Source organism: Mus pahari, chromosome X, assembly GCF_900095145.1.
Source record: "Mus pahari chromosome X, PAHARI_EIJ_v1.1, whole genome shotgun sequence".
NCBI classification, from domain to species: domain Eukaryota; kingdom Metazoa; phylum Chordata; class Mammalia; order Rodentia; family Muridae; genus Mus; species Mus pahari.
The window spans coordinates 3601476-3612460 of NC_034613.1; the positions used below are offsets into that span (position 1 = coordinate 3601476).

The 10985-nt window shown below is 38.3% G+C and overlaps 1 protein-coding gene across 2 annotated transcripts in view; it reads left to right on the plus strand.

Annotated features, from left to right (window-relative positions):
- The window catches only part of Otc (ornithine carbamoyltransferase), a 63192-nt gene that overhangs the window by 50826 nt on the left and 1381 nt on the right, over positions 1-10985 (plus strand). Inside the window, exons 7-10 of one of the 2 annotated variants that reach the window (XM_021188474.2) lie at positions 480-533; positions 622-771; positions 4261-4398; positions 6926-8851. In XM_021188474.2, the coding sequence (XP_021044133.1) occupies positions 480-533; positions 622-771; positions 4261-4398; positions 6926-7015 (432 nt within the window). In that variant the 3' untranslated portion in view covers positions 7016-8851. Of the gene's footprint in view, positions 1-479; positions 534-621; positions 772-4260; positions 4399-6925; positions 8852-10985 lie in introns of those variants that run through there. The other variant, XM_021188475.2, reaches the window with a different exon arrangement.

Below are 10985 nucleotides of genomic sequence, written 5' to 3' on the forward strand. Positions count from 1 at the left end.
CGTGGTGGCTCATGCCTTTAATCCCAGCACTCAGGAGGCAGAGGCAGGCGGATTTCTGAGTTCGAGGCCAGCCTGGTCTACAAAGTGAGTTCCACGACAGCCAGGGCTGTACAGAGAAACCCTGTCTCGAAAAACCAAAAAAAAAAAAAAAAATGCATTAGTCTATGCAATTATGTATATAGCCTTCTCTTGCCATTTAAAGGTCAAGAGAGGGCTGTCATGAGGTAGAAAGTACCATGCTCTGTTTGTCTCTATGACTGAGGAAGACAGAGAGAGTCCAAAGGTCACCATGAAAGCTTCAATGTGCCCCACTGAATGTGGATAAGCTACATCGTTTAAAAGAGAAGAGAGAGCCTATTCTTAGGCTTTATTTTGTTTTGTTTTAAGACATACTAGATAGTTGTTAAATATAAGAGCTGTTAAGTAGTACCATGTATAATTAAACTAATCACCTAAACAGCTGATGTTTCCTCTTGCAGGGTTATGAGCCAGATCCTAATATAGTCAAGCTAGCAGAGCAGTATGCCAAGGAGGTATGCTTTTTTATTTGTAATCTTCTAATTGTCTTTCTCTGTTTCATCAAGTTTTTGTGTTTTTAACCAGCAAACTTCTCTGTGCTAGAATGGTACTAAGTTGTCAATGACAAATGACCCACTGGAAGCAGCAAGTGGAGGCAATGTGTTAATTACAGATACTTGGATAAGCATGGGACAAGAAGATGAGAAGAAAAAGCGTCTTCAAGCTTTCCAAGGTTACCAGGTTACGATGAAGGTACAAATTGATGCTTCTCTGAAGGTTCATTAATTGCATTCGTAAAAACTACAACTACCTCACCATCACTTTAGGCACAGTCAACTGATGTTTCATACCATATTACTGCAACCCAACAAGATCTCTCTCCTCCCAAAGATATATATAGCAATATTCTATAGAATATAGCAATATTCTATAGGAAAAAAACCCCAAACAGTTATGCTAGACAAATCTGAAACCTGACCTGTAGAACAAGCTTTTTCCTCTCTAACAACGGAAGTTCCAAAAGTTTATTCTGCGCAAGTTCAGAGACATTGGGTTACTTCAGGTGTATACAATTTCTTAAGATTTCTTCCATAAGAAAAGCCCCATAACTGCTTGCAATATTAGTTCTTGCTTTTATTTTTATTTTCTAATTTTTTAAAACATCCATGGTAGTTTTGCTAACTGTCCCCAGGTATCCCTAAGGGACACCCTTCCAATCTAATGCCTTCCTGAAGGATCAGAAAAGCTGCATGCCAACCTTTCCTTCTTGCTTGCCTCCCTTTCTTCTCTTACCTCGTTTGTTTGTTGTCTGCAGTGCTGGGCATCTGCATGGAGCCCATGGCCTAGAGCAAGTGAGGTAAAGAGCTCTACCACTGAATGATACCTTCCTCTGCACACACTATGCTCAATCTTGAACAATCATCAGAAGACCAGTGTGTATAGTTACCCTCAGCTGGATGGTCCCAACCTCAGAGGCTCTGATTCAGTGGGTCATGCATGTAAGAATTTGCATTCTATATGATTCCCAGGTAATACATTTCTGCTACTTGAGGGCCACACTTGGAGAACCTTTGTTGAAAGCATACCTGAATGACATGTGCACATTGGGTTGGCAACAGTGATTATACAAAAACACACAAAAAATTATGAACAAAGGAATAGAAATCATTTTCTTTTTATTACATATCAAAGTTTGAAAAATGGTTCCCCCTTTTAACAGGGTATAAAACCAACATGCATATTTTCTTTATCCCCCCTCTGTGACTATTTCTGTAGATAGCTACTATTTAACATTATAATATGGTTCTTTTCAGAATCATTTGTCCATTTACATATAGTTTGCCCATTTACATATAAGTATCGGTTTGATATTTGTTACCTGGTACTTTAGACATATTATTCTATTATTCACTTGATTTTTCCACTTGACAAAACTGAGATTTTCTTTTTAATTCATTGAGATATTTACAGTTTGTAAAAATGTTTTTACTTTCATTTTTATTTTATGTGTACGGGTGTTTTGCCTCCATGAATGTCTGTGCACTGCTAGCATGCATTGGATGCTCTTGAGCTGGAGTTACAGACAGCTGTGAACCACGATGTGGGTGCTGGAAACAAAACCCCACTCCTCTGGCAGAGCAGTGAGTGCTCTAAACTGCTGTCCCATCTCTCCAGTTCCCAGATAGTTTCAGAAGAAGTTTTAGAAAGTTTTATTAAGGAATGGCAGGCATGTAAACAAAAAAAAAGCATAAACCATGATGATCCCATTTCCACAAAGTGAACTTACTCTTAGCATCTAGATGGAGCAACATCACCACTATCCCCGACACCTGCTTCTAGTCACAACTCAATTCCACAGGATAAATCTATTAGATATTTTATTCTTTGCAGTATTGCACCTAGAATTCCAAAGTACATGTGAATCTGCCCACAATGGTTCTTACTACTATATTTAAAGTCTTTTTAAATTTATTTTTATTAGATATTTTCTTAATGTACATTTCAAGTGCTATACCCTTTCCTAGTTTCCTCTCTGAAAGTCCCCTATACCCTCCCCCCCGCCCTGCTCCCCAACCCACCCACTCCTGCTTCCTGGCCCTGGCATTCCCCTGTACTAGGGCATATAATCTTCACAAGACCAAGGGCCTCTCCTCCCATTGATGGCCAACTAGGCCATCCTCTGCTACATATGCAACTAGAGACACAAGCTCTGTGGGGTACTGGTTAGTTCATATTGCTGTTCCTTCTATAGGGTTGCAGACCCCTTTAGCTCCTTGGGTACTTTCTCTAGTTCCTTTAAAATCTTAATTTCAAAAAATTCTAGAAAGAACAACCTTATTCATATTTCTTTGTGAAGTTTTACTAGACAATAAGTTCCTGAAGAAAGAATTTTTCTTTGATGTCCTATATACTTGAAAAATTACCAGTGATGTTCATTCAAACAGGATGAATAGTTTAAACACTTTCAGTTGTAAATTACAGTTCTTTCTCTACACACCCCATTCTTCTTTATTTACATTTTACACCTTGTAAATTGAAGAGAAAATGGCATCTTGTGATTTCTAAAATTTGCCTTATTTTTGATTATACTAAGCATTTTTCATACTGATTGGTCATTCCGTTTCTATGTCTTTATAACTCTGCCGTGTCTTTTCCTATCTGCTCCCCTTTATCACTGGTTGGATGAGATTTTTTTTTTTATACACCATGGTTAATCTTTTGTCATATATGTTTCAAATATTTGGTGGAGCTATTTTAACTTACCTATACTTTGCTTCATGCTTGGCTTGGGCAATTTTCTGGTGCTGGTACTGTTAGCTGGAAGAATAATAATTTTCCTGACATATGACAGGTATAAAAGCTACTTCCTTTCCATCTCATTTGCAAGTACTTTAGAAGCTCAATTATTCTCAACTTAGAAGTGAAATAAAATTTCAGTACAAAGGCAGTAATTTTGAGGTAAGAATGTATGAGGCAATGTAGTTTTAAATGTGTAAGTGAAAAACAGAAATGGATGGGGGGTATTACTTTTGGGAATTAACTGTGGGTGAAAATTGAGAGTGGTAGCACATTTGCATCTGAAGAAAGTAAGTAGTGTGGAGTGCTCAGAATCCTCTTTAATGCACTCCTACCTCACTGCTTTTTTCAAAATCATTTTAATTTGTGACAAGGTACACTTCAAATGCCAAAACTCCTCATTTGAAAAACAGCTCAAACTTTATATGCCCCAGTACAGAGGAGCGCCAGGGCCAAGAAGTGGGAGTGGGTGGGTAGGGGAGCAGGGTGGGGGGTGGTTATAGGGAACTTTCTTTCAGGATAGCATTTGAAATGTAAATAAAGAAAATATCTAATAAAAAAAGAAAAACAGCTCAAAATATAATGCCATTGCATCCAAGTAACTTCTTGGCATATTGGCAACTTTTGCTATCAACTACATATTAGCCAGGTTCATTACTAAAATGTCCATTGCCTTGCCAGGCAGAATATCAGAAAAATAAATTGACTGGTTTAACTTGGAGTGACGATCTCCCAAATTTAAAAGAGTGACGACAAAATGCCATAGGTCAGAGGGATTAATGCATTATCCTGGGTGTCTTCAACTGAAACCTTTACTGAACCCCTTTGCTTTGTAGTGATATATCATGCCAGGACAAATGTGTTATTACATGCTGAAGAAGCTGTATATGACCGTCATGTGTAAGAGTTCATACTCAAAATGTGATCTTATCTCCACCTCTTTAGACTGCCAAAGTGGCTGCGTCTGACTGGACATTTTTACACTGCTTGCCTAGAAAGCCAGAAGAAGTGGATGATGAAGTGTTTTATTCTCCACGGTCATTAGTGTTCCCAGAGGCCGAGAATAGAAAGTGGACAATCATGGTAAGGAAGAAGGGGGCAATGGAAGGGTAAGAGGCAATGGAAGAGTAAGCGTGCTATCAACTTGGCAGTTCATGCTTTGGGGTAAAGAATAAGCATCCAAGGTTATCCAATTATACTGATTGCTCTTCTGACATCTATTCTACTTTTTTTTAAAAAAAGATTTTATTTATTTATTATATGTAAGTACACTGTAGCTGTCTTCAGACACTCCAGAAGAGGGAGTCAGATCTTGTTAAGGATGGTTGTGAGCCACCATGTGGTTGCTGGGATTTGAACTCTGCACCTTTGGAAGAGCAGTCGGGTGCTCTTACCCGCTGAGCCATCTCACCAGCCCTCTTTTCTACATTTTTAAATTGTATTCTATTTAATTAGTTTTTGAGTGTGCACGGGGTGGCACACACTTAACAAAGAGTGTAATTGGAGGTAAGAAGAGTTTTTTCACACCAATCAGTTCTTTGCTTTTACCGTGTGGGTCCTGGGACTCAAAACACAGGTCTTCACAATTGGCAGCATGTTGTCTTTACCTGCTGAGCCATTTGCCAAACTGGGTCTCTATTTTTGTTCAGGAAGATCACAAGCCAGTATTTCTTATTAACATGCATAGTATAGTTGAATGAAGTAAAACTGATCCCCTCCCAAATTCTTCAATTTTAATCAAAACCCTTATTGCCATGAGTAACTATTTTTATTAGATATTTTCTTTATTGACATTTCAAATGTTATCCCCTTTCCTAGTTTCCCTTCCAAAAACCTCCTATTCCTTCCCCTCTCCCTGCTCACCAACCCAATCACTCCTGCTTCCTGGCCCAGGCATTCCCCTATACTGGGCCCTATTCACAGGACCAAGGGCCTCTCCTCCCATTGATGACTGACCAGGCCATCCTCTGCTACATATGCAGCTAGAGCCATGAGTCCCACCATGTGTTTTCTTTGGTTGGTGTTTAGTCCCAGGGAGCTCTGGGGTTGCTGGTTAGTTCATATTGTTGTTTCTCCTATGGGACTGCAAACCCCTTCAGCTCTTTGGGTACTTTCTCTAGCTCCTTCACTGTGCTCCATCAGATGGATGGCTATGTGCATCCACTTCTGTATTTGACCATAAGTAACTATTATTAATATGTCTGTGTTTGTTCGAGCTGCTAGTTCAGTGCCTAGTACAAAATGGGCATTCAAAAATATCATTTCTTTCTTTGCCTCTTCTCCTTTTTCATTCTTTTTCTTCTACATTAACCAAAGAACTGTAGTTCTCTGTTTGAGTATGATCATAGAGATAAATTTGTTCATAAGTAAGGAACATTTCTAAAATTCATGGCAAATCTAATGTCAGACATTATTCATCCCTTTCAGATTAGCGCCTCCATTTTTAAGGGATTTAGCTGATCTCAATTACTGTACTAGCACAGTCTTAATTGCAAACAACAGACTCCATCCTAGGTGGATACTGGAAAGAGGTTAATAGACATTAAAAGCCCTTGGGAGGAGGGATACAGTGAATCACTATGGAGTACCACATAGCAAGGACATCACAGGCCAAATAATACATCAAATCACTGTAGATGTTTTATAGCCCAAAAAACTACAAATACAACCACCCACAGCCTGGTATCTAGAGCCACTAAAATCAGAAGCACTAGCTGAAACAGATACTTTAACATGCACATGGAACAGAAGACGCATTCTTTCAGACAATGGCTTCTGTTGAATGTTGTTCACTTGTATATCCAAGTCTTCACTAGATGTAACTTACTTCTTCTACTAAAGCTTCAAGGAAGTCTGGAAAATGTATTATTAGCTTCTAATCGCCATAATATGGTAAAGTAAGTTGGAAAGGAGTATCTGTTAATTCTTTATAGGATCATTGTAGTCATTAAATAATATATGAGAATTTTAGTATATTGCCTAATGCAGTATAAATATCTTAATTAGCATCATAATTATTTTCTTCAGGGTTGATCTGATGCATTTAACAGCAGGACACTAATTTTAGCTAAAGCTGCAATTGCTCTGCCATCTAGGCTAGTCTCTGAAGACTTAGTGTTCATTTCAGTATTTTGTTAAGAGAGATTTTGGATTTAGTAGTTCTGAGATGGAGCTTAAGAGTTGATATTTCTAATGAGAACCTAGATAATTCAGGTGCCATTGTCTTGTGGACCATATTTTGAGTGTTAAAGATCTAGATGATATTAAATAGAAAGTGGAAGTTCTCCAACATTCACCTTAGGAGAAGACATAGTAAAATTTTCCTTCAAACTCTAATTTTTTTATCAGAGGACAATTGAAGTTCCAAAGATGATTTAAATAAATCTGTTAAGGGAAGTTGCATATATATACTAGGGGAACTGCTTACAGATGCTGAAATCTCAACTGTGGAGACAGGTAGTCTATATTTCTGAAATTTTAAAGCATATTATACATTATTAGAATAAGTTCACTTCCAAAAGTTAAATCTATAATGAGTTAATGTGGTTAACATGTTTACAAGAGCATAGATTCACACAGGGAACTTTTACAGCCCACTTTATCCACCTAGGTCTCACTGGGATATCAACCCTTGTCTTGGGTCACTCTTATTATAAGAAGACTTAGCTTAATGAAATTCCAAAGGGAAGGCTATGCTTAAGTGAATGCAGAGAGTCTAACAATGCTGCACTGGCTGTCAAAAAAGCCCTTCTACCAACCAGCTCTCAAACAAACCATCTGTGTCATCTCAGATAAATTGTCTCACCCTTCAGTGGGCTCACCCATAAAATGAGCCCACTGAGTCACAGAGATTACAAATGAGGGATAATTTTATTTATGTCACTAATGTCATCAATAGGCTACTTTGAGTCCTATGTGGAGGGGAATCTTATGTCTGTGGTGTGGAACAGAAAGAAAGGCATAACTGATTAATTAACATTCTTGACATGAACGCTGAGAAGGTGGCAGTCAATGGCTGACAGCTGTGTCCTTGTGCCTGTGCTGGAGGATTTGGAGGTCCCTTGGAGTTCATTTCATTTCAGCCATGTGATTTGAACTTCTACACTTTGCCAGATTCTCTGTCCGTCAGTGCGGGATTTAAAATGAAAATACAAAAGACTAATATGCAGCCCTCACACAGCCTGTTACAATTTCTAAGTGCAGAGCATTTTCAAGCGACCTTGGAGATCATCTGGACTGCAGTCCTGTTTTAAAGGCAATAAAATTATTCTCTGCTTGTTCAGAATGGCCTTTAGATTCAGCACTGCTGTGATAATTTGTTTCTGCAGGATGCTCTAAATGGACAATATTCTACAATTGTTCTATCAATCCAGGAGCCACTGGGTACACATAGCTATTTAAATTTATATTAAACTTTAAAAAATTAAAGATTTAATTCCTTGGTCAAATAACCTCAAACCTCACATTAAGTGTTCAATATTGTCCGTAGCTAGTGGCTACCGTATTAGACAGTACAAGCAGTGGATTTTCACCAATGCTGACAGTTTTAGTGAACAGCACTCCTCTAGGGAATGATTTTCTAGTATATAACTTCATTTAAAATCAGGATGGAAGCAAAAAGAAAAGACACTACCTGGCCTCCACATCTGAGATACATGCAATGACTATTGTAAGGTCTTGTACGGTCCATCCCTCCAAGAATGCAGAGAAAGCCTGTTCCTAACCTTTGTAAGATCATTAAAGCAAAAGTGTGCTGTTAGAATTCCTTTATAAGGCCTCCACATTGAGTACTTTCCAACAAATCTACTCTGAACACAATACTTGCTCCATAGTGCACACATCTTCTTTAAAAACAGAAACAAAAAACACACACGTTCCTCCCCGGACAATTTGTTTTTGTATTTTTCTGTGATTAGTGAGAAAGCAATACTTATAAAACTACTGGTATCTTTTGCCCCCTCTGTATACATCTTTTTAACGCGTAGTACTAAAGTAACCTAAAGAGACTTTTTCACATGCTACTCTTAAAAGCACTGTTATCTGGGTGGTCCTTAAGTATGTAACACCTTTCCAAATACAATTCACGGTACTCAAAATTATTCTCCATGCTAAGACTGCCATCTAAAATACAGTATGCCCAGTTAAATGGCAATGTCTGTCAGATTTTTTTTAAAAAAAACTAATTTTTATATAAGTATGCTCCACATACTATTTAGAACATACTTGTAGCAAAAAAGATTATTGTTTAGATGTAATTTTTGACTCTGGCAAAACTGCCCATTCCTAGTATTTTGTTTGTTTGTGACGCTAAGCTTGACGTGTTGTATGACACTGAGCAATAAAGGAAAACCTGAGATGCAGATCTGTAAACTGCTAAAACAGATTGAACAGTTTTACCTGTTACATGGCTCCCCCACAAAACTGAAAAGTCCTCCCGGGGTCCTTTTTAAAGGTGTCCTGCTTTACCAAGGTCTCCCTGGGCTGTCCAATCTCCAGCATCCTTCTAACCACTTTAAAAAAATTTTGTCTAAAAGTAGCACCTTGTGATTTTGTTTCTTTGTCTAGTCACTGTTCTCACACTGAAATGAAAGAAAATGATCACTCCTAAAAACAGCTAAATGTCCGGCGATGTTCAGCATTTTGCCTGGCAGAGTGTTGGCATCACAGCCTAGATATGTAGTCAACACCATTTTTTTTTTTTTATTTTTTTGCACTCTGAAGGCATATTTGATACTGGGTTGAGAATGTAGGCTTTGAAAAAGAGAGTTTAAATTTGGTCCCCTGATCTTGGAAAAAAAAATACCTTAATTTTATTTAACCAAATCTACTCACGTGAAAAAAACAAAAAAACAAAAAACCTGAGGCTAAAACAGAAACAAATTCAAAATGGTCTTGAGGATTTAAGGGAGTAAAGTCAACCGAGCGCAGAGGTCAGATTCCCAGGACAAGCAAGTCCAGATCCACTGCTTACCATCGTGCAGTCAGAACTGCACCTCATCTTTACTGTTTGCAGTTTGTATTGCTTACCCCTTCATACAATATACAATGTTTTTGAAGTGGTGTGATGCACAGAAACCACTCAGCACAAGCTAGCTGTTTAAAAGTACATTCACGGGGCTGGAGAGAGAATGCCTCAATTAGTAATGCACACTGCTTTATAAAGAGGACATGAGTTCAGTCCCCAGCACCTACCATGAAGCTACTACCTGCTAACTTCACCTCAGGGAATCCAGAGCTCTCATTGGGTCTTTGTGGGCACGGGCACATAACTATCATCACGTGCAGGTACCCATACACTGATGCTTACAGACAGACAAAATTACAATGAAATAATTTTTAAAGTATATTCAGTGAATTTCTTTGAAATGCCATATGGGGCTGTGAACTGTGAGCAGACAGCCTGGTCTCCAGTAGAGCACAGAGTCTTGAACCCTAGAGACTTGGTGGGCAGTGACTTCCACCTTCCTGGAACAGTAGGAGTTCAGCCATGCCTCCTGGGCATCTGGCTCCTGTCGAAGCTACAGCCTCCCACAGCCCCCACCCCCACCCCCAGAGAGGTGTGTGGCCATCAGTCACATAGGAGCAGCACCAAGCCCTCCCACATCCTTATTTATAAGGTTTCCCCAAAGCTCTCAGACCAAGCCAATGAGAAGTACCTGTTGTCAGATCCTGATACACCTCAAAACTGTATATAAGAATCCTATCCAGAAGGAATAAAGGTGTTCGAGAACTACTATGTGGTCTGAGCCTTCTGTCCTAAGAGCTGTAACACTTAGGAAGAGGTCTGCTCTCCCAAAGCACTGCCTGAAGCTCTGCTCCAGACCCAACTCAGTGCTGGGTGGCCTGGAGTAACCAAGTAACAGAGAAGGCACAGCAGAGACAGAGGTGGAGCCAACTGCAGCAGCAGAAGCCACAGAAACTTCCCCTCCCTGCCCGCACTAACTTACTTCCCTTTGCAGGAAACCTCCCACCAGGCTGGGGCCAGAGATCTCTGTGGAAAGCCTCTGGCACATAGGCCCACAACACAACACTACATTTCTGCTGTAGCCTGTGGACACTTACACAGGATTCTTGCTTGAACTGCAAGAGAACTGCCTTAGAGGCAATAAAACTGCTTCTTAAGAGAATTTAGGTTTAAACCCATTTCTGTGCTATCTGCCTTTAGATTTCTAAGTAATAGTGAAGGAAGCCACCTTAGCAGGTCATTTCATTAAATAAGAAAATGCATGGAAGTTCATTTTTAACTCATCCAATTATTTAGTCTAGTGGTGGGCAAATATTTTTGACTGACACATAATATGGTATTTAGTATACTGACAAGTACCAAAATGGCACTCATTTTGGTACATATATATAATATACACATATTATAAAACATATCTTAAATATTATACATGTATTATGTGTATATGTATTCTTTATGTATATATTATATATCTATATAATGAATATATCATATATATGTCATAGGTATATGTAATATACAGAATATAATACATGTAATATTATACCCATAACATATAATATATTCATGTATTATATTAAAATATGTTATATGTGTTATATATGTTATATGTTATTATATCTAATATAATAAAATAATATATATTATATATACATATATTCCATATATATATATATATATATATATATATATATATATATATATA